The 27,044-nt window shown below is 35.8% G+C and overlaps 3 protein-coding genes and 2 pseudogenes across 3 annotated transcripts; 3 read left to right on the top strand and 2 right to left on the bottom strand.

Moving 5' to 3' along the window:
• LOC148931183 (uncharacterized) overlaps nt 1-1,195 on the bottom strand; it is a 1,838-nt pseudogene extending 643 nt beyond the window's left edge.
• A 4,524-nt stretch (nt 1,196-5,719) lies between these two features.
• Nucleotides 5,720-10,763, top strand: LOC148931182 (uncharacterized; annotated as a pseudogene).
• A 4,494-nt stretch (nt 10,764-15,257) lies between these two features.
• Nucleotides 15,258-18,649, top strand: TMK1 (transmembrane kinase 1). The gene is made up of 2 exons (XM_048115255.2): nt 15,258-17,753; nt 17,934-18,649. The coding sequence occupies exons 1-2, from the start codon at nt 15,311-15,313 to the stop codon at nt 18,464-18,466; spliced, it is 2,976 nt and encodes a 991-aa protein (XP_047971212.1). The 5' UTR covers nt 15,258-15,310; the 3' UTR covers nt 18,467-18,649.
• Nucleotides 18,650-22,779: 4,130 nt separating this feature from the next.
• Nucleotides 22,780-24,291, top strand: LOC125209514 (ARM repeat superfamily protein). Its single transcript, XM_048109115.2, has one exon. It carries the CDS (start codon nt 22,882-22,884, stop codon nt 24,181-24,183), a length of 1,302 nt encoding a protein of 433 aa, XP_047965072.1. The 5' UTR covers nt 22,780-22,881; the 3' UTR covers nt 24,184-24,291.
• A 90-nt stretch (nt 24,292-24,381) lies between these two features.
• On the bottom strand, nt 24,382-26,734 carry MMD1 (RING/FYVE/PHD zinc finger superfamily protein). Its single transcript, XM_048110056.2, has 3 exons — nt 26,473-26,734; nt 26,148-26,391; nt 24,382-25,870 (listed from the first exon to the last, which is right to left on the bottom strand). Exons 1-3 carry the CDS (start codon nt 26,732-26,734, stop codon nt 24,388-24,390), a joined length of 1,989 nt encoding a protein of 662 aa, XP_047966013.1. The 3' UTR covers nt 24,382-24,387.
• Nucleotides 26,735-27,044: the final 310 nt, after the last annotated feature.

Here is a 27,044-nt window from a genome sequence, read left to right as displayed (position 1 = left end):
TCGCCGGTGAGATTTCGCCGCCTCCTCCTCTAGCGACCGACGCCGTCCCAATTGCTTTTTCCTCTGTTCCTAGATTTTCGCCGCCTCGGTTGATAGCGACCCCTGAGTTGCTCCCGACTCCGGTGATTGGGGTTTCACCCCCGGCTACTGCAGCCGCCGCCAGTCCTCCTCGGAACGACGCTGGTGGCTAGTTGTTCTTGCTCTTCCTCTCCTGCCACCACTCCAGATAGCCGTGGAGTTCAAAGCATGTTTCCCTTGTGTGTTTTTTCTTTCCACGGTGAGAGCAACTGAGTTTTAACTTACCTTCTTCGAGGCGTTTGCTCCAATTCCGACTACTCCCACTACTGCCGCCGCCTCGGTTTTGATGTTGCCACGGTTGGGTCACGGCTAGTCCAGCTCCTATCCCCTGCTGATTTGGGTATTCTGTCTGTAGAACATTGGATCTGGCATCTTCTTGTCGGAGGATGGCATGTGCGACTTCGGTTGAGGGAAGTGGTTCTGTTCTCAGTATTTCCTTCTTGATACCTTCGTATTTGCTGTTTAGTGCCACTAGCAATTGAAATAGCCTCTGTTCTTGCTTTTCGGTGTTGTATATGTCGATGTTTCATCGGGTTTGGGTGTCTCCGGTCTATGGAGATCCAAATATCATTCAATCTAGTCCATAAGTCTTCCAACGATTCCTCTTTCCGCCTTAATGTGATTGCTTTGATGTATAGGTCATACACTTGAATCTTGTCTCCTCGCTAGCATACGTGATTTCCAGGCTCTTCCATATCTCCCTGGCTGTTGGGTATTGTGAGATACGGCTAACAAGCCTCTGTTCAACGTTTTGCGTTAACCACGTGAAAACGCAGTGATCCGCCTGCTGCCATCTCCCGAAGGCTGGATCGGTCTTCGCTGGAGGGGTTGGGACTCCAGTCATGTGAGATATCATCCCCCTCCCGCTGATTGCCACCTTCATGAGGACGGCCCAGAGGGCGTAGTTGTCACCATTCAGCCTCTCGCTGATTACTAATGGTGATGAATCAATTTTGTGGGTTTCTAACCTTGGGTCTGGTTGGTTTGTGGGTATTATTTGGCTTTGGTTAAGCGACATACTGGAGCGCATAAACTCGGTGAACATTCGAGCGAATTGCTCCGTTTCCGTTGGTTTTGGTTTATCTTCTTCAGCTGACATATTTGTTGGTTTTAACATATCTGCTTATTTTGGTTAAAGGGTCCGAGATTGGTCCGAGACAGTGATGAGACTACTCTGAGTCTCACCCCTGCTCTGATACCATCTTGAATGGTTAATCAGGCATGTTTTAGGATTTTAGGGAGGGGATTAGTAGAGAAGAAGATATGATCGATAATTCCTTTATGTTTATTGCTTCATCTTGTACCCCTTTAAATAGGTATTACAAATATGTATACAAGGAATAATATCAATCTCATTATAATGATATCAATCTATTTTCCAATCATATCAATCTATTTTGGGGGGATTCCCTAAACCCTAAACCCTAAACCCTTCACTAATTCTGATTATTTCTTTTCTATCTTTGTAATCTCTGACCCTAGACTTATCACAAAAATACAAGTAGAACAAATGAAAACATATAAATCGAATTCGACATAAAAATCAACATAAATATACAAATCGAATTTCACAAATCGAATTTATCATAAAAGTGCATTAATTCAACAATTTGAATTGAATCCTAAATTTGTCATTTGCCTAGTCACACCTCTAGCGCGTCACTTGGATAAGTTTGTGTTGGAAATCTATCGGGTCGGGTCGGATGAAAAATTTACACAGTTCGGTAAAGTTCATGACTTTTCATGCAATATTTATAGATAAAAAAACCATTAGATGTGTTTTTCTTGTTTTAATTACTAATGTGTGATTTGAAATTGAATGAAAGAAATGAAGAAATAACTAATCTTATGAATCTGGTAATCTGGACCTGAGATTAACATCACCAACTAATGAATGGAAGATTAATTAAAAATTTATAGATATAGCGATACTCGCCATATTCACTTTAAAGTTAAGAACTTCAGTCTCAATCTATATTGTTTTGAATAAAAATACTAATAATTCTAGGATGTAATCACATATTAGGCATGACTAATCATAATGACAAAATTTAATATAAGAGGACTAACTAAGATTTCCTAATCATGCTTCCACGTATATAATCTATATAAGGCCATGAAATTTTATATTGGTGTTATTTTATAAAATGAAATATCATATGGTTCCATCTTCTGCAATCGACGTTGCTCTGAAAAGTCGCTTTACATGTTATATAATTATCTTCTTCTTTTTTTATACGAGAGAAAAGGCTCAAACCGCTTAGAGATCGATGAGCAAAGGAACCAAAGTTCAGTATCAACAAACTAGCCCAAGAAAACAAGCAACAAAAATACCTCAAATCAGAAAAAGCAAGCTAAGCAAAGGAAATGCACCCCCGAAGCAGAACAAAGAAAACAAAAACTAAACAAACATCAACCAATTAACTAGGAGGCAAGGCGAGCTATAATGCACCTTTGTGTTTATCAGAGTTGCTTCTGTGATTATGCTCCGTCCATCTTCTAGCTTTAAGTAAGTCCTCACACATTTGGCTCGGTGAGAAAGAAAATTCCGGGCACCAACCTTTAGTCCATGCTCCAAGCCTATAAATAATGAGTCTCTTCTCAGTTTCTCAGTTCGGTTCATTTTTTGAAATATAACTTTATTTCTGAGCCACCAAATAGACCATGAGATCACCTAGAATAAGGAACTCCAAATTTTAAAGTCAAATCTCGTAAAAGGTGCATCCATCCATGTAAGGAAGCAAGCCATCAGATCTTTGGGGAGACAAAAAGCAAGGTTCCAGCATTTGCATCCGAAATACCACAAGCTACTAGACAACCTGCAACCAAAAATAATATGATAATCCTCCCCACAAAATACACAAAGCTCATTCTCAACTTGGGGGAATCGAAATCTGAAAAGTCTCTCCTTTGTATTTAGTCTGCCATGTAGGACAACCCAAACGAGGAGTTGTGCACGCGGCGGAGCCACATTCTTCCATGCGAGTTTCCCATGACAAAAGCGGTTGCTTCCTTGTCCTACAATGCGACAGACCTGCTGATAATTATTACATAATTATCTTGTCACAACCTTCCGCGGTTGTGACTATTTTCTGCGTCTGTGTTGGGCAAATAAAAAAGCATATTTTCAAGACACCCATATATTATTTCGACTATACCAACTTTATTTTGCGCTCATACATGTGCACTTTTGATGTTTGATACTCCCTCTGTCCACAGCAGTGTAGGTTTTGGACATCCATGGAATTCCCAACAATTTCTAATAACACTATATATTATATATATTTATTTTAATAATGTATTCACTTAGTTGCGCAGACTAGCAACCTCACAACCTGAGTTCTATTCCCATCAGGCTCACTTGGTTTTTTATTATTTAAATTTATCTTTTTATAATTTTTTGTGAAGTCTTTTATTTTTCTTACAACTATTATTTATAAAAATATTTTCTGTTTTATAGGAATTTATTAATTAACTTATATCGAAATTTATTCATAATTGATAATATCATTCTCTTTACTAAATTTTGTGATGTTTATTTATTTATCTACAACTATTATACACAAAAATATTCATGCTACCCATATCTCGAGTTTTCATATCATTTTATTTCTATCTCATTATTCATCTCGCGCATCTTTGTTGCAATACGCTGACAGAATCAGGGACGGAGATAGCATATGACAAGCCGCCGCTTCAGCGGGGCTTTGGGTCAGCCGTACTCACCTATAGTGTTTTTTGGATTTTGTTTATAAAGAGAGATGGACTGGAGAGAAGATACAGAAGAAATAAACGGAAAAGAGGAATACAGGAGGAGTATAATTATGACCTAGGGAATAGAAACCACTCGTTTATATCTCTCTCTTGATTTTTGTGATTAGGAGTAGTTGATTACTCCCTCCGTTCCCTATTAGGAGTTACTCTTTGACCGGACACGAGTTTTAAGAAATGTAAAAAAAAGTTGGTTGAAAAAGTTAGTGGAATGTGGGACCTATTTTTTTATATTGGTTTTATAATAAAATGTGAGTGAATTGAATTAGTGGAATGTGAGACCTACTTACTATTTATGGTAAAAATGAAGTGTGACTCTTAATTGGGGACGAACCGAAATGGAAAAATGTGACTTTTAATGGGGAACGGAGGGAGTATTTCATTTATTATTTATTGTGATTATTAGTTTAAGAATATACTACCATCTTGTTCTTCTATTTCTAAAAAAGGTTTTAATAATCAATTACTACTCGTGTTATTTAAAATTTTACGTATCAATTATTTATTCATTTTTTGTGTATGATATTTCATCGTATATCTTCCTACTCTTACTTTTCCCTATCATAAATAGTAGAGTCATTTCTTTTTCCTCTCATAAATAATAGAGTCATTTCTTTTTTTAGTTAAAGGTAACACATTTTCTTATTTTTATTTTTCTCTCTCTCCTACTTTATTATCTCTACTTTTTCATCTCTTCTACTTTATTATCTCTACTTTTTCATCTCTCCTACTTTATTATCTTTTTATTTAATATACATTTTTTTCTTAATTTTCGTGCTGAAAAAAAATACACCCACTACTATAGAATGAGGGAGAATTCGACGGGTCCTGCCATATTTGTTGTAAAATTTTAGCACTGGCTCATTTTAACATCTGGTTCCGTCCTTGGACATAATAAAATACCCTACAATTGTTATCAATATACTGGACCTCCAACGATAAAATCTTATGTCCAACACTGAATGGACTTATAAAATACATGAAAAAAATTAGGCTTTGAGAATGCAATATGAGGTTGCGTGGTATGGCTTTTGAAACATCCAAAAATATTATTATTATTTTTTTTGGTTTAACCACAGGTGTACCGAACTCGCCTTTTAGCAGAATCCGACTAATCCTGCTCGACCGAGTTTGTAGATTAAGCCAAAAATATTATTTTAATTAATCATGAAGTACATAGCTGATCAACTAGTACAGTAGTACCAATTTAGTTGGATTGTCTAAATATGCTGCTATTTCGTATTTTCGTTCAAATATCCTTATCAAGATCTCTCTGCAGATAAAACAATAATTTTACAAGATACATTCAATCACCCAAGTATATATTTGCTCGGAATATACCTTTCAACTTTTTCTCAACCGTTGAATTTATTTACAAGAATCATAAATCCGTATGATAAAAACTAATATCCCATGCAAATCATTATATATAAACCCTAAATTGGGGACAAGACTTATATATTAGGCTAGGATCTTAATTCTAAACCTTCCTTTACGAAAAAAAGATATTCTAAACCTTCTAGAATTCTCCTATTGAGACAAAAACGAAAGTCAAAACCCTAAATATGGCCTACCTTTTCCCTTTTTGAAGTATTTACTTTTTAGTTAATTATTTTGTTATTTAATTTATGTAGTGAGTCGGGCTTTCACGGGCCTAGGACTAGGTCTTATTTTTTTCTTATAAATATGGGAAACATCAACAATAAAAATACAATAATAAATTGATATTTCTCCAAATACTTGTCTCTCAAATTCTTGCTAAACCCTAGTTCACGCCTACTTTCTTCTTCTAACAAAGGCTTGACAAATGACAAACGCTTCTACAACCTCCTCGATCTCTTGATCCCCTTTAAGCCGGATCATCTCACTCATGCAGCTAGCACTCCTCCCATCACCGCCTTCTCAAGCAGGTGCTCTGTTAAGGGTTGAACCCCTATCGATAATGCTTGAGAAGTCCCGCGGTGATGGCGACAAGGGCATGAGTGAGGATGCTCCAGTTAAAAGGGATCAAGATTTTGAGGAGGTTGTCGAAGTGTTTGTTAAGCTTTGCAAGAAGATAAAAAAGAAGACCAATGGTTTTCATCGAAATGTTTGTTGGTTTCTGATTTCTTGTTATTCCATTTAACGGAGTTGTAGTTTTTTAAATGCAGTTGGTATTGTTATCAGACACTGTACTAAATTGTAGTTGGTTAATAAAAGGAGTGAATTATATTCACTTGCGATATGGGATTATGGGTGTTTCCCTGGTGAATTATCAGACACAATTTTTTTTTTCTACTTATTTTCTCGCATCCTTAAAACATATGCTGAATCAAAGTAGGCTAGTATATGATGAACGAAAAAAATAAACCACTACATTTTAGTAATATTAATATTAATATATACTACTTTCTTTTAAATATAGAAATTTTGCAATGTTATAAGTTTAAATGCATAAGTAGTAAAGTAAAATAGAAATAGAAAGAAAAAATAATTAAAATATTATTAGTAGAGAATGAGTCACATCTCGTAAAAGAAAAAATAATTATAGTATAATAAAAAAATTATTATTTTAAAAAATGCACTAAAATAGAACTAATTTTTACTATTTCTAAAGGACTGAGTTTGATTTAAAAGTCGATAGGTGGGCTTGATTGGTCATATTCAAGGTGGACTCAATTGGTCTTATTCGTTCTGGAGGCCAATTATATATTATCGTATTGACTTTTAATGTCAAATTTAAGGCCCAAGTGACTGCAAAGGCCCAAACTGAACAACGTTCATTTTTATTTAGGTTACACTCTCCTGTTCCCAAAGAATATGCACTTTGGGTTCGACATGAATTTTAATACAAAATTGATAAAGTAAGAGAGATACAGAGAAAAAGTAATTAAAGTATTGTTAGTGAGGAATGAGTTCCACCTCATTGGAGAGAAAATAGTTTCCGAAATTGGAAAGTCCATATTATTATGGGACGGAGAGAGTAATTACTCATAATAGAAGTGGCTAGCTGCGTCAAGTGGGTTTGTTTATCACTTCTTCCATTCGATAAATAATGTTTCATTTTGCTATTTTGGAATGTCCGTGATTTATAGTCTTATTTGCTTTTTTCTATTTTAGATAAGGAGACCTAACTCATTACACTCACATTCTAATGTCTTCGTCCGCAAAAAATAGTTAAACTTGTATATGACATAAGTTTTAATGTTTAAATGGTAAAGTAAGAGAGAGATGAAAAAAAGTAAGAAAAGGAAAAAAGATAGTGAAAGTAGTGTAAATGAATTGTGGGGTTCACATTATTAGTGGTGTGTAATTGGTTAAAAACTTTTGATATTTAGACTTGTTTAATTTTGGGGGATGGCCCAAAATAATAAAACTAGTCTATTTTTCGGGAACACATAAAGTATTATAAAATCAATATATAAAAGCGGGGTTTGACTTTCCACTAATCCATTTCCTCATTTTTCTTCACATAGTTAAATAATTTCCTAAAATTTTTGCTTAGCTAAAATGATATTATAAATGGTGTACGAGGGAGTGCCAATATGGATAAGTCAAGCTCCAACAATAATTAGTTGGTTTACTTTTAAGCAAACAAATTAAATTTTACACTGTTTTCTGGTATTTTATTTGTAGCCATTCAAACAATAGACCGCGCATTACTTTTATACTCCATAAAAGTCTACTATAAATTCAATTACGAGATTTGTGATTTTTGGCGTGTAATACTTTATAAGTACATAATTGTATCTCTGCATAAATAACTTATGACCAACCAATCTTTTTTGCCCATAACATGCAGCAATACTCTACCTAATACTGTGTCACCATATATTAGCTGTCGGACTTCTCAAATACTTGAGTTGAAAAAATTTCTATTACTACGCGACAAAAATGTTTAGATTTTTTATCGCACTACTCTCACTTATTTTTATATACTCATCAGTTGCATCAGTTGGTAAACCATAGGTCAATATACGAATAGTAGTTGTTACCTTTTAAAAAGATGATAGTCCAAGCCTTCCAGTTCCATTTGATCATTGTGTGAAGTAGTCATCATGTTCCTTAACTGCATCTACAATTCGAAGGAACAATGGACGAGACATCTGGAATCTCCTACGAAACATGACTTCATTGTGCAATGGATTATCTACAAAATAATCAATGTACAATTTAGCGTGAGCACCCTCTCTATCACGATTGATGACAATAAGCCTTGGAACTGATCCACGATATATTTGTGGACAGTGATGGTCATGAAGATATTGAATCAACATGTTTTTGTTGTCGATTCTACGCTGCATATCTTTCATACAGAGACGAAGCCAAAAATTTTTTATTGGGGGGTCCAAATATTTTTATTGATGACTAAATATCATAAGAAAAAATACTACCTTTTTCATTAATTTAATGATTAAATCTTATGATATTTACTTGTTAATTTTCTATGAATCTTTGAGAACTTTGATTAATTTTCTATGAATCTTTAACAAGAGAACTTTGAGATGGAATTGAATGATAATTATAAAGAAATGAATAAAGATTATGGAGTATATTCTTAGACTAAAATTTATTAATATTATAGTATAAAATATTTTTCATATATAAGGAGTATTATTGAAGTCTAAAAGTATGTAATTTATCAACTATGCATTGTTTAAAATAATCAAATGTTGCAGAGTGACACAAATAATAAGCATTAAAACTAGATTAATTAGTAGATGTGGATGTGTAAAAAAGTAAGAAATTTATGAATGATAAAAATTATAAGTTGTAAAAAGGTTTTGTATAGTGGCCAACATGAAAATTTATAAAATGAACAGAATATATAAACAACTTGGAAATAAACAAAATATATAAATTGAAAAAATAAATAGAATCAGCTTAGTGGTGTGCATAAAGAAAACTAAGTGAAGGAAGTATATCTAGTGTTTTGCAAAAGAAAATATCAAATGTGCTTTATGGAATTCGAACACAATTCCTAACGGATGAATGGAGGGCCACATTGACCAACTGCGCTGGGACTAGTTCAGTGTAATGCTAAAGCATATATATATAATAACAGATAGGATGGCTGGGGGCCCAGTGGCCCCCCAGGCCCCAGTGTGGCTTCGTCATTGCTTTCATATATTGGTTGTAAGGGGTAGTGATAAAATGCAAACTTATATATTGTACAAACTCAAAACTCCTCAACACAGCTTCAACACAGTTTCAAATACAATATCAACACAGTGTGAAATTTCAAGATTTTAATGTCAACACAGTATCAACACAATATCAACACATTATCAATCATTGACTACCGTTGAAATTCTATTGACATTTTCCTATTGATGCTTTTTTGTGATCTGTTGACATTTTTCAATGGTCCAGATCATAATTTTGAGTTTGTACAATATTTAAAGTTTTCTTTGATCACATCCCTGGTTGTAAGTGTATATCATGATTTATATGAGAATTTTCACCATCTTCATCATAAGATGAAGAGCTAATGGAAATAAAATTGGGATTCATTGTGAAGGATAGATAAAGTTGAGTGATTGATTGATATGATAAAATGATAAAAACATGCCTTCAATTTATAATTATTTTACAAAAAGCTCAATCCGTGTGCTTTCAATCGTAGTTATCCATCGTAAAAGTAGATTTAAATCCTAGCCATCCATTGAAATACAGAAATAAAAAAGCACAATTCATATGCTTTCAATCGTAGCCAGTCCAGAGCCTTTGTCCTAGCGGAAAGGAGCTTAGACATAATTGTAAGAGGTGTTGAGTTCGAGCTCTCACAACATCATTTGTAATTTCCTCCTTTATATAGGAGTTTATTTTTAAAAAAATGTGAAGTAGTAGTATTGTTTAAAAAAAAAATCATAGCCACTCATCGTGAAAGTAGATTTAAATCCTTGTCTTCCATTCAAAAACCAGAATAATCATTTCACATCTATAAATACATGAAACCACAACACCACAATAATCTCTTCTTCATCTCAATTGCCATCTTCATGTTTTCTTCACAAAATGTTAATTCGTAAAGAAAGTTATACAGAGAATGAAGACATACTTTTGTGTAAGTTTATATGCAGATTTCACAAGATCCTATGATAGGGATAATCGCAATCAGGACAATGATTCTAGCGGCGCATGGAAGATGGATTCAATAATGCTAGAGATTCGACTTGTCCAGATCGTACAAAGATCTATGTAGGTTCGTATTCAAACTATCGAGAAAGCGACAAAAAAATTCCATGGATGTATCCGAGCAGCTGAAGCAAGAATTCGAAGCGGTGCTTCAAATGTAGACATAGTGAGTGTTCAATCATATTTTAATGTTTCATTTTCTCTTTGTACATGCGATTAATTGATTATAATTATTTGTAGATGAATGAAGCTAATTCAAACTACAAATTGATTGGAAATTTGTTCATGTTTGGAAAATGATTAATAATTTAGAAAAATTCAAAGATTGTGCAGGAAGCTCTAGACAACAAGCATCACGTGGGATGCAATCTTCTAATTTGAAAAGTCAGGCTCATACTTTGCATGGCTCACAAACCTTCATCAAGGCACATCGAAGTGAAGAAGGATAAGCTGAAGAAAAAGCAGTCTGATAACACTGACATCACTTATTGCCGCTCTAGTAAAAACAAAAACCGCATTTTAATGAGGGAATGAAACAAGCAAACAATAATATGGCCAAGTTTTTGAACAACAAAAGAATGGCCATGATCTCAAAACTATGAGGGAAGAGAATAAAATCATGGCTAACTTGAGCTCCATAGTTGGTCCTGATAGTCGTGCTTATTTTCAAGCCGAGAAAAGACGCATTATATAATAAGAGCCAACAACAAGAACAACTAAATGACTACGCAAGTAGAACATATCCTTCGTACTTTGATAATATTGGAGGATCAGGTTCTGATTTATCGGATTATTAGATTAAGTTTTTCATTTAGTTATTGTAATTTGTCATCTGACTTTTATTTTACCTTTATTTCGTTGTAATGGAATTTCTACTTTTAACACCACTTTGTGTTATGTTATGTACTATCTCTGTCCGCGAGTAGGAGTCGTGGTTTATAATCATCATAAATGATAAAGATGCCTCACATTCTACCAACTCATTTCACTCATATATTATTTAAAACTAATATACAAGTGTCACATATATTTCACTAACTTTCTTCCACCCATTTTTCTTAAAACTCGTGCCAAACAGAAATGAGACTCCTATTCATGTATTTGTGGACGGAGGTTGTATTTTTTATTATTAAATATTATTTATTTTATTTTTTTTATAATATTAAATATTATAAATATGTAATAATTAATACATGAAAACCACCACCCATCTATTTAAAAGAAACCACTAATAAATAAAACTGAACTAAATAGTAGTAGTATATGAATTTAAATAAATAATACACCCTCCGTCCCAAAAAAAATGCATTTTGGGTTGGACACATGTTTTAATGTATAAACGCTAAAATAAGAAAGAGATAGAGAGAAAAAGTAGTTAAAGTATTGTTTGTGGAAAATGAGTCTCACCTCATTAGAGAGAAAAGAAATTCTAAAATTAAAAAAGTGTATTCTTGTGGGACTGACTAAAAGGAAAGAGTGCATATTCTTTTGGGACGAATGAATTACATTAAAAAATATGTGGCCATCTAAAATTGATCAAATACTTAAATACATAAAATGGAAATAAGCCCAGTCCCATTAAACATATTAAACCTACATTTTTTTTTTCTCTCTTTTTTACAAGCGCGTTCATCTTCTTCCCTCTTTTCTCTCTTTTTAATTTTCTCTTTGCTTCTCCGTCAACTATCAACTCGAAAATACAACAAATATGAGGATATGCAGTATGGTCGGAGATGCCATTAGATACGAATTTGTAGCCACAAAGAAAAGATGATACTTCCAACATAAAGTAAAACTATATACTACCTCCGTCCTTGAATAATAGAAACTTTTGAAACGACATAGATTTTAATGCGCAATTGGTAAAGTGAAAAAGAAGAATTAGTAAGTAAGAGAAAGGAAAAGAAAAATGGTTAAAGTAAAAGAAAGGAAAAGAAAAAAAAATAGTGAAAATAGTGTTAGTGGATTGTGGGGTCCATGTTTTAAAATAAAAAGTTAAGAAAATAATTATTTTTAAAGTACTACTCAAAATAGAAATAGTTTCTATATTTAAGGACGAAAGTAATATATAAATGAAACTGATTTTATTTTGAGATGAAGAAAGAAGATCAAGAGACTTTTCAATTGATATTTTGCATTTTTCATAGCAGCGACTTACTTTTGAGTTCAGAAAGACTTAAAAGCAATGTTTTAAAAATCGGATCGGCCGGTGAACCGGCGAAGCTACTGGTTCATGGTTCAACCGGTCCAACCGGTTTAATCACTGGTCGAATCGTTATACTATTATAAATGTGTATATAAATAATTAAATAATATACCAAATATTTTTAGTATATCCCAAAAACATTACACCTCCACCTATAAAAGTTTAGTGAATGATAGAATTTTATTAATTATTTTAATAATAAATATGATTAAATATATAAATTATACTACTAGTAAGTTATTGTAAATAAATTTTTTTAATAGTTTATGTATAAAAATAAATAAGTTCATAGTATTATTTTCAAAAATTAATGCAGCAAAATAATATTATACATAAAGATATATTAATAAACATGAATTAAAAATATATATTGAGTAAATAGTATATAATCAAATAGTAGTACACTTTAATATAGTTAATCACATATTCATAATATACATATACGTATTATACAAATAATAATAAAACAAGCAATTAGTGATGCATAAATAAAGTGGATGATAATTAATATCACTGCTAATTACTTTGCTATTTAACACGAATTATTAGTTTATATAGATATAATATTTCGTGTTTAATATATAAAACTAACTTATATTCATATTGCTATCAAGAAGTTCTTGTGGTGTAGTGGTAGAATTCTTGGTAAGTTCACCATGAGGTCTTGAGTTCGACCCCTATCAAGACCAAAATTTTAAAATTCAATTTTGAAAAGCATTTAAACCGGTTTCTGATTCCCGGCCACAGCGGTCCGGCCGGCCGGTTTCGACGGTTCATGGCGGTTGAACATGTCACTGGTTCTATAGGGCAAACCGGACCGGATCACCTATCGGTTCGCGGTTGAACCGGCCGGTCCGGTCCGGTTTTTAAAACATTGCTTAAAAGGTTAAATGTAATTTTTCTATCCACTTTTCATTAATTTTTCATAATAGGACATATATTTCACTAATTTTTTCTACTCATTTTCTATTAATTTCTTATAATCTATGTAAGTCAATTTAGGACACTTAATCTAGGACGCAGGGAGTAATATATACTAACTCCGTCTTTTAAATACGGAAATATTATGGATTAAAATACATAATTGTTAAATAAAGAGCTATAGAAAGAAAAAAATGATTAAATATTGTGAATGAAAAATGAGTAGCAGCTTATTAATAAAGGAAAAATATCTGTAATAAGAAGTTTTTAATTTTAACGGACAAAACAAAATAAAAAACATTTTTATTTTTAAAGCAAATAAGTTTGATCTAAAAAGTCGGTCGGTGGACTCGATTGGTTATATTTAAGGTGGACTCGATTGGTCTTATTTGTTCTGGAGGCCATTATATTTTGGGAAAATTATCCCATACAAACAAAATATTTTTTCAATATTTCAAATTGATATAAAAATTTTTAAGTTTATATTAATCACACAAAAAGTTTGATTTATGTTTTATACTAATACATCCTGTTAAAATTCTTTAACACCGTTAGTTTTTTTAGCATTTTTCATCCAACATATCAGTAAAATATTAGAAAAAATAGATTTTACACTCAAGAAGATGAAATTATCAATACTTTCCAATCAATACTTTCCAATAACTGACCTCTCCAAAAAATTCTTGAGAACTTATCTCTCTCTCTCTCAATTCTCAGTATAAGGTAAACTTAGATTTTTATCTAAATTTTTACAGGCTTTGAAAAAAAGGGTCGAGAACCTCTATTGAAGCTTAGGATTTTTTTATTAAAATTCCCGTCTTTCACACTTCTGCTAAAGTCTTTTGAATGTATTTTCAATCAAATTATTTTATTGATATGGAAAATTAAAAAGATGAATGGCCACTTAGAATTTTTTTAGTTCTTGATGAAAATTTAGGAAGATGAACCTCTACAAGCCTTTTAAATAACTAAAAGTTTAACTTTTTTTTGTTATTTGTTTTAAAAAAAAAAGGAGCTTCAAAGTATTATTTTTTAAAGATATTTTGCTATAGCATTTACTCTCTATATCATTTGGAGAATTTTTATACAGTAAACCTTCTCTCTAATACTATATCATTATATGCAATGGGGAACTTTTAAACAGTTTTTTTGCTATAGCAAAAATCTAAACGGTGTTTTTAAACCTTTTGTTTTTAAAATAGGGCATCAAACTTAGTTTTTAAAGATAAAAAATTAAAAACTAACCTTAATAGCTGTTTTTTAAAGCGATGTTAAAAAACTTAACGGAATGTATTAATTTAAAGCACTAATCAAAAATTTTATATAATTTATGCAAACTTAAAATTTTTTATACTAATTTTAGATCACTTGAACCTCAAAAGGCCCAAATTGAACAATGTTCTTTTCTTTTTTAATTTGAGTTATAATTAATTACTCGGTAATAAGAGTGGCTGCTGATGCAAGTGGGTTTGTTTATTACCAATGTTGATTTGTCAAGTTCTAACTACAATTATTTGGTTTATTTAAGCAAACAAATTAAATTCAATACTTTTTTTCTCGTATCTTATTTATAGTAATTCAAACAATAGACTCATAAAAGTCTACTATAAATTCAATCACGAGCTTTTTGCTTTGTTCTGCAATTTAGGCGTGTAATAGAAGTTTATAAGTACATGTTGTATCTCTGCATAAACAACTTAAGACCAACCAATTTTTTTTGCCCATAAACATATAGCAATACTCTTCCTACTAATTATTCTTAATGTTACAGTCTAAAGCGAGACGTTTTCCTTTTTTTATCGTCACAACTTAAATAAGACATTTCCTTGTTTGATAATAATTAAGTCACTATTATTTCCTACTTTATCCTCTTATCTTTCTTACTTGTTTTCTTTTATTTTATTTTTTCTTTCTCTTTCTTATTTTATTTTATCTTTTATTTTACTATTAACAATTTAATCAACTAAACATTACTCTCTAAATTTTTGTATCAAAATAAAAATGTCTCAATTAGGCGGAACAGAGGAAATATATTAGGGACAGATACTGAGTTTGTGTATTTATCTATCTTAAAAAGGGAGCAAGAGTGTTTAGGTTTGGGCCATGTTCCAAAGAATCATCCACTTATTATACAGCTTTTAAACTCTGTCATCTTTATTCACAAAATTATCTGCAATTTGTGGGGACACCTTTGCATGTGCTCCAGCTCCTTTCTCTATGCCTGCATTTTCCTTTACACTTCAGTTTTCGTCCATTTTCGTCCTACTCCCAAGTCCTAACCAAAACCCAAAGAAAACATTTCTTCATCTTTCGCCATTGACAAAGAAAGCATTCATTTCTGCAGATTTCATCCAAATGAAGCCCACTTCAGGGCTAAAGATTCAATCTTTGGAATCTTTCTTACAAGGGCTTCTGCTATTCTCCGCATTTCTCTCCGTAAAATCGCAGCCCACCGCCTCAGAAGATGCAGCCGCCATGCTCGCACTCAAGAAAAGCCTAAACCCATCTCCGGATCAGCTCTCCTGGTCCGACCCGGATCCCTGTAAGTGGGCCCGGGTCTTCTGCGCCGAGAATCGGGTCAAACGGATTCAAATCGGCCACCAAAATCTCGCAGGTACGCTCCCTCAAGAACTCTCTTCCTTGGCTGAGCTCGAGCGTTTAGAGCTGCAATGGAACAATATCTCTGGCCCTTTGCCCTCTCTGAAAGGATTGGATTCTTTGCAAGTTCTAATGCTTAGCAACAATCAGTTCACTTCGATTCCTCCTGATTTCTTCGAGGGGATGTCGTCTTTGCTATCTGTTGAGATCGACAACAACCCGTTTTCCGCTTGGGAGATTCCTGATAGCCTTCGAAATGCTTCGACTTTGACCAATTTCTCAGCTAATTCGGCCAATATTAGTGGGAAAATCCCATCTTTCTTTGGCCCAGATGCGTTTCCTGGCTTGATTAATCTGCATTTGGCTCTGAATAGCTTGGAGGGAGAGCTGCCAGCGTCGTTTTCTGGCTCTCAGATTGAGTCTCTGTGGCTGAATGGGCAGAAGCTTAGTGGGAGGATTGATGTGATGCAGAATATGACATTCTTGAAAGAGGTTTGGTTGCACGGGAATGGATTCTCAGGTCCATTGCCTGACTTTTCTGGGTTGAATAGTTTGGAGACTTTGAGTTTGAGGGATAATTCGTTTACTGGGCCTGTTCCTGTGTCTTTGGTGAATCTTGAATCTTTAAAATCTGTTAATTTGACTAATAATTTGTTTCAAGGACCAATGCCTGAGTTTAAGGGTTCTGTTGCGGTCGACATGACTGCGGATACTAATAGTTTCTGCTTGCCTAAGCCTGGGGATTGTGATCCTAGAGTTGATGTGTTGCTCTCAATTGTGAAGCTGATGGATTACCCTAGAAAGTTTGCTGAGAATTGGAAGGGGAATGATCCATGTGTTGATTGGTTTGGGATCAATTGCAACAAAGGGAATATCACCATAGTTAACTTTGAGAATATGGGGCTTGCAGGGACCATTTCGCCAGCTTTTGCTTCACTTAAGTCTCTGCAGAGGCTGGTTCTTGCCAACAACAATCTTACTGGGACCATCCCCGAGGAGCTTGCGTCTCTGCCTGCGCTGGCTGAGTTGGATGTGTCGAACAACCATCTTTATGGGAAACTTCCCTCTTTCAGAAGTAACATGATTTTGAAAACCGATGGGAATCCTGATATTGGGAAGGATAGGGTTGATCCGGGCGGATCTTCTGCTGGTGCTGCTGGTCCTGGCTCGGATAATGATCTGCGAAAGAATGATGGGAAGTCTAAGAGCGTTGTTGGAGTTGTTGTGTTTTCGGTAGTTGGAGGTGCTTTTGTGCTTTGTTTGATTGGAGTGGCTGCTTTCTGTTTGTACAAGAGCAAGCAGAAGCGTTTCAGCAGAGTGCAGAGCCCGAATGCTATGGTGGTCCATCCTCGCCATTCGGGATCAGACAACGAGAGTGTGAAGATCACGGTTGCAGGGTCAAGTGTCAGTGTGGGCGCTGTGAGTGAAGCACATACCGTCTCTGCCAGTGAGACTAACGACATTCAGATGGTCGAGGCTGGAAACATGGTGATCTCTATCCAAGTGCTGAGAACCGTGACTGATAATTTCAGCGAAGAGAACATACTTGGGCGGGGAGGTTTTGGCACAGTCTACAAAGGCGAGCTGCACGATGGAACAAAGATTGCCGTGAAGAGAATGGAGTGTGGAGTCATCGCAGGGAAAGGAATCGCTGAGTTCAAGTCTGAGATCGCTGTCTTGACAAAGGTTCGACATAGGCATCTAGTCGCGCTTCTTGGTTACTGTCTCGATGGAAATGAGAAGCTCCTCGTGTACGAGTACATGCCCCAAGGGCCTCTGAGCAGCCATCTTTTCAACTGGGGCGAGGAGGGCTTAAAGCCGTTGGAGTGGAAGAAGAGGCTGACAATAGCGTTGGACGTTGCAAGGGGCGTTGAATACCTCCATGGATTAGCTCACCAAAGCTTCATACACAGGGACCTCAAACCTTCCAATATTCTTCTTGGAGATGATATGAGGGCCAAGGTTGCCGATTTTGGCCTCGTGCGCCTTGCCCCAGAAGGAAAAGCCTCCATTGAGACGAGAATAGCTGGAACGTTCGGGTACTTAGCACCCGAATATGCAGGTATAATTTATCTCCCTAACTATATTTCTATGCTGAATTCTGTTAAATTTCTGATTGATGTGAGCATATGTTTGAAATGACTCGAAATCTAATACAACTATCAATCATTATTGTTTTAATCAATGCTTAAATAAAACTTGTTAAGTAGTTAGAGTTAATCATTTGATATGTTATCTACAGTGACAGGGAGAGTGACAACCAAAGTCGATGTCTTCAGCTTCGGTGTGATCTTGATGGAGATGATCACGGGAAGAAAGGCACTCGACGAGAGCCAGCCCGAGGAGAGCATGCACCTCGTGACATGGTTCAGAAGAATGCACCTCAACAAGGAGACCTTCCGTAAGGCCATTGATCCGACCATCGAGCTCGATGAAGAGACCTTGACCAACATCAGCACCGTTGCTGAGCTGGCTGGCCACTGCTGCGCGAGGGAGCCGTACCAAAGGCCTGACATGGGCCATGCTGTGAATGTGCTCTCGTCCCTGGTGGAGCAGTGGAAGCCGGCAGATCAGAGCCCTGACGACATGTATGGCATTGATCTTGAGATGTCGTTGCCTCAGGCACTAAAGAAGTGGCAGGCGTTTGAAGGGACAACGAGCCACATGGACTCGTCGTCCTCGTCTTATCTTCCGAGCTTGGACAACACGCAGACGAGCATCCCAACTCGGCCATTCGGATTTGCGGAGTCGTTCACGTCTTGTGATGGAAGGTGATCAAGAAGATTGACATACGGTGTCGTTTTGTTTGTTGTTGCAACTAATTTTACATGTTTATTCTGTGTTCCTTCCCCAATTTAGTTGTGTCTGTTACCAAATTTTTTTTTTATAAACTCTATTTGGATGTGAAGATTATTTCATTTTCAGCAGTGGCATTGAAAGCACTCTGAAACTTTAGTTTTTTATGCTTGTAGCTTTGTTGTATTTATGTGTTTGTTATTTGACATATATCTCCAGTTCCATATAAGCCAGTTTTGCATTTCTATTTCTTGAATTCTAATTCTAATTCTAATTGTAATTTTTTAGCCATAAATTTTGAAACTCCGACATTGATTCGTTGCTCAATCAAAAGTGCGGTCAATTTGTGAAGAGAAAGGTTTAATAATACAAAGAAGTTATGTTATGAAAGCAACATGTGAATATTAAGGCTGGCTCACATGGTGTTACCAATTATTTCACTAAATTAGACAGCCTTGTATCAGCTGTCAGTTGAAGTATGCTTACACAAAATACAGATCAGATTGTGGACCATCTTATATTTGACTACAACTATATCCACATTATTTATCTTTTGTTTTTGTTTTTATTTGTATTTTTATTTTTATTAGGTTCTCCACTTGTGATAAGGGTGTGTCAGTATCATATATATCATGTTCATTATTTTAGTAATAAAATAATAACAGAACATATTAGATGTCACTGTATTAATATATTTAGCATATTAATTCCGAATTAATACTTATAAATATAATTAAAATACGGAATCTGAAGTGATTAATATATTCTATAACAACACACATTGTCTTTTATATTTTATCTAGTCATCCATGGTACATTCTTTTATAAATATGAAATTGATATAACATTATTATGCACCATAATATCCGAATTAAAAAAATTGTCTACTTTCTCGGTTCAAATAAAGATATATCGGTGTTTAAGCTACTTAAACAAAATTATTGAATTAGTTATGATTGTAAACATTGAAACACAAAGCAATGTAGCTATTACTGCAATAAATTTTGATAAACGAGATGACTTAAAATCTCTTTGCAATAATAAACCACCATTTTATATTTTAATTATAGTTTTCTTTAGATGTTGCAATAGTACACAGTCATCGGGCTAGTTTCCAACATCCCTCACTCGTTTGGCATGGGGTGATGTATACCCAAACTTCATTAGCATAATATTATTCGCAATAGTATAGGGTGATGCACACACAAACTCCATTAGTATGCTACTTAATTTCCAACATCCCACACACATCTGATGTAGGGTGATGCACATTCAAACTCTATTATTATGATATTATCGTACCTAACATCCCTTACTCATCCGATTCACACATCGGATGTAGGGTGATGCACACCCAAACTCTATTATTATAGTATTGTCATATCTAACATCCCCCACTCTTTCGATTTACACATCTGATAGGGTGATGCACACCCAAACTCTATTATTATGGTATTGTATCTGACATCACTCACTCATCCGAAGTAGAGGGATGCACACTTGAACTCCATCAATATGATATTTTTCGCATTGCGGAATACACTCCACTAGTATAATATTGTTCGTATTGGACTACGCTCATTTTAATGCAGTAAAATTTCCACTTATATACTGCTTGTCTATTTTAACTTAATTCAGTACCACCGTGAGGGTTGAACCGGTCGAACTGGCCAGTCGGGTTCACCCTTAAAAACCACTAGCATGTTGAACTACTGTGAACCGGTGGAACCGGCTGGACGGACCGGTCCAACCGCCGATTTTTTAATTTTTTCACTTTTCAAAATATTTTTTCAAAATTTGTTATTGCTAGGTATTGAACACATGACCTCATCTCTAAATACCAAATCCTTTACCACTCCACCACATGGTCATTTTGAAATATTATACATTAAATCTGATTTTTTTTTTCTACTAAACTAATACTACTTAATTTTAATTTTATATTTTTTATATTTTAATTATACTTTTACAATCAATAATATTTTACAATATAGGAGTTTATAATTATACATAGAATTTAATAGTTTTTAGTATTATGTGACTAATCATTTATATATTTAATTTTATTTATCTACAAAAATTTTATGAAATTTTATTATTTATGAAATTTTAATATTTATACTTACAACTAGTGGGGAGTGTTATATTGCTAACTCAATACTTAATTGCTAACTATAACTAAATAATAGCTATTAGATATTCAAATTAAAGGCCTAGACATTAGCTTCGGAATGTCAATATGATCAACCAAAAACATCAATAAGAGTATTAAGAGCACTCCCAATGGTGCCGGCTAAAAGTCGGCGTTTTTTCGCCGTCTATCGCCGAGTTATCGCCGACCAATGGGAGAGGTCGCCGATAATTCGGCGATTTTTCCTCCCGTTTTATCGCCAACCAGCGAAAAATCGTCGGATTATCGCCGACCACTGTGGGCGATAATTCGGCGATAAATATATATTTTATTTTTATTTTTAATTTCCCCCCTATAAATACACACCTTCTCTTCATTCTCTCCCCATCCTCATCCCTTTTCTCTCTTCATTCTCTCCTCATCCTCATCCCTTTTCTCTCTTCATTTATTTTCTCTCTCTCCATCTATATTTAATGAATTCTGAATCGTCTTCTCATTCTCGGTCCGACGAGGAGATATGAATTTTTTTTTCCATTCCTATACTATTTTTTTTATTAATTTTCGTCGTTGTAATGTTTACCCGTGTTTAATACAACGATCTTTATTACTATTATTTGTTTTGTCTTATAAATTAAATTAGCTAGCTTTATTATATACAAAAATAAAACAATTAAATTAGTGATGATGTAAAAATGAAATGTTGAGTTAGGGAGAAATAAGGGAGAAACCATTGGAGCAGTTGGCTAAAAACTGGAGATAAATTATGGTGTTGATGTGACGCTGATGTGGCAGGAGTTAGGGAGAAATAAGGGAGGTTTTAGGGAAACTGTTGAGAATGCTCTAAGGTCAATTTACAATAAATTAGTTGTAACTAACTTTTGAAAAATATCTCATAACTTTAAAACGCATATAACTTTCTCGATTTAAATTATTTTTTTGCACAACATATATCAAATTAAAGATAATTTCATAAAGATTCTAATGCGATCTCACTTGCATATGTTTCGATGTCAAAATTTGAAAAAAAATTCAAATATTTTCAATTTCTTCGTGCAACAACAAATGTCAACATGATATATAAAATATATCAATATAATACATGTAGAATGTTAATATAAGCTAGTACTCCCTCCGTCCCATTGAAGATGACCCACTTTCCTTTTTAGTTTGTCCCAACTAAGATGACTCATTACTTAAAATAGAAACACTTTTATCTCTACTTTATTCCCTCTCTCTTACTTTACTCTCTCCCCTCAACACACAAAATAAATTTGCATAAAATCCCGTGCCATCCATGAAATGGGTCATCTTCCTTGGGACGGAGGGAGTATGTGTTAACATTCTCAAAGAAAACCCTAATTTGATAAAATTTTTTTTATCTTTTTCGATTTAATTAATAAAAATGAAAATTACACGTGGCAAATTGTAGACCACAAGTTTTCTAAAATCCTATGGTCTTAAATTAGTTACAGTTAGCAATTAAATGATGAGTTAACAATTGATCACTTCCCTGCAACTAGTTATATATAACGTTAATTTTTTTTATAATACAATTAATTATATATAAATTTAATATATTTTCTATATTTTATATTTAATTATATGTATTTAAAATAGTATAACAGTTCGACCAGTGATTAAATCGGTTGGACCGGTTAAACCGAGAACTGAGAACCAATAACTTCTCCAGTTCATTCACCGGTCCGATTTTATTTTTAAAACATTGCATTAATATGATATTCCTCTTTGAGGTAAACTCATACTTTTTTTTTTCCTTAGGATGCTTTCTAAGGTTGGCCCAATAAGTAGAAAAATTAAAATTGGTGTTAATAAACAAAGATTTGTAATAAAGTAGTCCGTATAACATGGACAGCGATTTATGTAGAACGAATATAATGAATTCATTATACATTAGGTGAAATAAAAAAAAAAATAAAAGAATTGTTGGCACAATTAGGCATTAGCGTAGGGATTAAACAAAGACGGATTACCAAACGCAAGTCATGATCCAACGGCAGACCTTTAATCACCGACTACCCACGCTGACCCGTTACCAGTCAAACCGACTATGCAATCAACGGTCAAATATTCAAATCAATATTCCAAATTTCTACCAATTTGAATATTTCCTTTTAGTCAAAATAATGCCCCTAACTCCCTCCACTTTGACCATCACCTCACATATATATACTCCTTAATCCAATCCAATTTTCAATTAAAGCAGAAAAAAGGTTTACAAACAAAACCCTAAAAGGCTAAAACGATGACGTTTTCATGGAGGCGGAGGAGGGGGAAGAATCAGATCACCGCGATCGCCCACGAAATTGAGCTCACAATCCCCACCCATTTCCGCTGCCCTATCTCGCTCGATTTGATGAAGGATCCGGTCACGCTCTCGACGGGGATCACCTACGACCGCGACAGCATCGAGAAGTGGATCGACTCCGGCAAGGTTACCTGCCCCGTCACCAACCAGGTGCTGCTCAATTTCGACCTAATCCCCAACCACTCCATCAGGAAGATGATCCAGGACTGGTGCGTCGCCAACAAGTCCCACGGCGTCGAGAGGATCCCCACGCCGCGGATCCCGATCTCCCGCTACGAGGTCTCCGAGATCTGCGCCAGATTGGTGGCGGCGGCGCGATGTTCCGACGCCGCGAAGTTACAGGAGCTGCTTCTCAGGACTAGAAATTCCGCCAAGGAGAGCGACCACAACAAGCGGTGCATCTCCGCCAACGGCTTCGGATCTGCGCTGGCCGAATCGTTCGAGTCCTTGGCGCAATTTTCCGCCGAAGATAACGAAAACCTAATCAAAGAGATCCTATCCGCGCTGACGTGGTCGTTTCCGGCCGATCAGGACGGAATTTCGAGGCTGAAATCGGCGGTTTCGCTGCGATGGATAGCGCGGCTGTTGAAGGCCGAGGACGATCTGTCGTCGAGACAGAACGCGGTGTGTGTGTTGCGAGAGCTCATCTCTGCGGATCAAGGGGGAATTGTGATTGATGGAGTAATGGGGATTGAAGGTGTAAAGGAAGCTCTGTTTCAGATTGTGAAAGTACCAATTTGCCCCAAGGCCACTAAGGCATGTTTGGTAGTGATCAATTACTTGATTGAAAAGGATGAAAAAACTGCTTTAAGATTAGTCCAAATGGGGCTCATCCCATTCATTCTAGAAATCCTGGTTGATGGTGACAAGAGTGTTTGTGAAAAGGCCTTGGCTGTGATGGACACCATCTGCAATTCGAAGCAAGGGAGGGAGAGCGCCAACGAGAACGCGCTCACAGTCCCCTTGCTCGTGAAGAAGATTCTGCGCGTCTCGGACGCTGCAACAGAGCTCGCCGTCTCCACTCTTTGGAAGCTCTGCTTGGGAGAGAATGAGAGTGCTCTGGTTGAGGCAGTGCAGCTTGGTGCTTTTCAGAAGCTCTTGGTTGTGCTTCAAATTGGGAGTGGAGAGAGATTTAAGGACAAACTCACTGATTTGCTCAAACTAATGAATCTGTATAGAGATAAGTTGGATTGCTTTGATTCCTCCATGGGATTCAAGTACATCAAAAGATCTAACTAATTTTACTCATTTTAGAACAAACATACAGATACAATCACAATAGTTTTGTAGAATTCATTCAATTCTTTGTAAACAAACATACAGATACAGTTTCATGATTGGAGAAAATGTTGTCATACTTCAACTTTCTTGAAAATGCTCAAATTCTACTACTTTGCACATGTACATAAACTGTACAGAATTCACAAAAGAACAACCAACATTTTAGACAAATGGCTCTTCCACATACGGCCCGTAGTCGTATGTCAAGCCACAGGGTATCTTTGTTGTTACAAGTAAGGTACAGCACGCCTCACACACGAACAACCTTGGGACGGCCTCGGATTCTTCGATGCCACAGCAGTGCGTATGCTGCCACGCCTCACATATATCACAGGCAACCATCCTCTCCCCGTCGTCATCTCTCGCCCCACACTTGCATTTTACAGTCCACTTCTCTATCCCACCTTCGTATCTCAAGAAGCTACTCTCCGTATCCGTTCCATAGCCCTTGACGTGGATCTCCATACCCGACTGAACCACCCCAAACAGAACTTCCCCGTCTTCGACTTCTTCAAGCTCCAAAATCTCTGTCACTCGCAGCCTATCCAACACGCAGTAGGTGTCACGAAAGGCGGCCTCCACTGCCTTCTTGAGATCACCGACTGTAGCGTACAGTGGAACTTCTACCTTCTCCATAGCCGTGAATTCGTACGAGAGATCAGTTTTGAGATCAACAGAGCTCAAAATCAGTATGCAAATGAACATCAGTGACTCAGCATCATCATTCCTAAAAGGAAACTCCTTCACAAAGTGCTTACTGTGAAGGATCATCTGAGCAGCACAGTCTACTGATTCACACTCTGGATAGCCCAACAACACATTCTTATACAGACACGAGATGTCGTTGTAAACGCTCCTCCCGGGACCAAGACAAAATCTCCAAAATGGCTTCTCAACTTTTGAGGGGTACAACGACTGCTTCTCGTCTTCACACTTCAGATCTTGAATCGTATACTCCAGCACCTTGGTGGATCTGTTAACCGAACAGCGCACAATGTGATCCCTGACAATAACATTGGTCATCGCCTTGAGGACATGATCTATCAACCCCGTGTCACCAATGTGGAGGCGTGCTGCATCACGTGCCTCTTGCCTAGTCATCCCACTGCTGCCGGTGTTTTTTGCTGCTCGTTTCTCCTTCAAGGCTTCAACTATGACTTGTGAGACGTGCTCGAGCCTTCTAACCGGCCACCTACTATCCATCTTCGCAGCAACATTGGAGAATTTTCTGCACTTTGTAGGCTTCTCCTTTCTAAAGGATCTGTTCATTAGAGCAAACTTAGTAGGAAATTTCGATGACCATCTAAAGGATCGTGTCATTGAAGTTGTCGACTTCACTGTGAACAAAAATCTCAACAAGTCTCTAATTGTAACCAAATTGCTGCCACTCATGTTTCTGTAGTACTGAATCATCTGTTTGATATCAAAGCAAGCCTTCACAAAACTGAAATCGACAACTATTTGGTCAAGCTCCAACGAGCTTAGAAGATCGATGGCACTTTTGTAGTTGTGCTCCTTTACACCGAAACGCCCGTGGCAGAACCGGTACCCCCATTTACCAAACCACGAGTGACCGTACGCAACCCCATGAAGCAACCGGAGCTCCATTTTGTTCTTCTTTGACAAATCTTCCACTGTAATTTGCCTACAAAAACAAGCAACTAGTCATATTCTGTTTAATTTCCTTCAAATTTGAGGTGTTTTATCCTAATAATTTACAACAGAAATTTCAAATGATTGTGTTCATCACACATCACAGAAAAGATTCAAACATTTGGAATACTATTGGTAACAATTTTGGAAGATATTCATTCATTCAAACATTTCATCTCTTATCATATCCAAACCAGTAAACATTTCAAACATACATCAATCATGAAACTAAAAAATTTAAAGAAAATAAAATTTACACATAATTTTACCTAACACTAAGAGTAGTACAGATGCGATCCCATAGATCCATAATCTCTTTACCACGGATGAATTTGGAACTGCCTTCAATCCCGTTGATACAAATCAAATGCCCGAATCCATTGCAATGGATCAAGCCGTGCAAGAGGTGTGTTTGCAGGTCAAAAACGCCCTCATCAATCGGATCATCCCACTGATCATTCACCGGAATAATCAGATGGTATTTCCTCTTCGACACGAAGTGATGGCTCCATCCTGCAATCGGGAACGATAAATTAAGTGATCAAGAATTCGACGGAAAATCCCCAATTCGGTTGAGATGAGATTCGAACTAACCAACACAGCGGCAGTAATCGCAGAATGGGCGATCAGAGTCCTCGACATTTTCTTCGATGGTGTAAAGGGGGAGAACCGTGCCTTTGCTCTCGTAGACGAGAAATGTGCGCCAAAGAGGCATGCCATTGATAAGGTAACCCTCAATGGAGGCGCATTCTTGGAGGAACCGGCGGATGTTGTCTCGGAATGAGGCGGTGAGGATGATGGGGCAGCCGGGCTCTGCGAAAGTGTGGAAGCCGTAGAATTTTGGGGGATTTTCCATTGTGATTACATTGATTGGAGGATTTTGGTTGAATTTGTGAGAGAAAGGAGAAGATTGATTGATGATTTAACAGAGGGTTAACAGTTAGTCTCAGGTGAAGTTTTTCAAATTTCAGTTGGGATTAACTGTATCTTCCCGCACGTTTAGTAGGTGCTGTTTGGTTGCTGTAATTGTTTTAAAATTAGTAAGAGAGAAAACGTAACTATGTGAAAATATTGAGTGAAGTGTAATACGCTATCCGTCCCCTAAAAATAGAAACTCTTTTCATTTTTGGTTCATGGCTTAAAAATAGAAATTTTCTGTTTAAGGA

The sequence above is a fragment of the Salvia hispanica genome, chromosome 3 (assembly GCF_029641045.1).
Source record: "Salvia hispanica isolate PSC_SH4W2 chromosome 3, Shi_PSC_v1, whole genome shotgun sequence".
NCBI classification, from domain to species: Eukaryota; Viridiplantae; Streptophyta; class Magnoliopsida; order Lamiales; family Lamiaceae; genus Salvia; species Salvia hispanica.
Note: the sequence above shows the minus strand (reverse complement) of the source record. Positions and strands in the feature narration are given on the sequence as shown.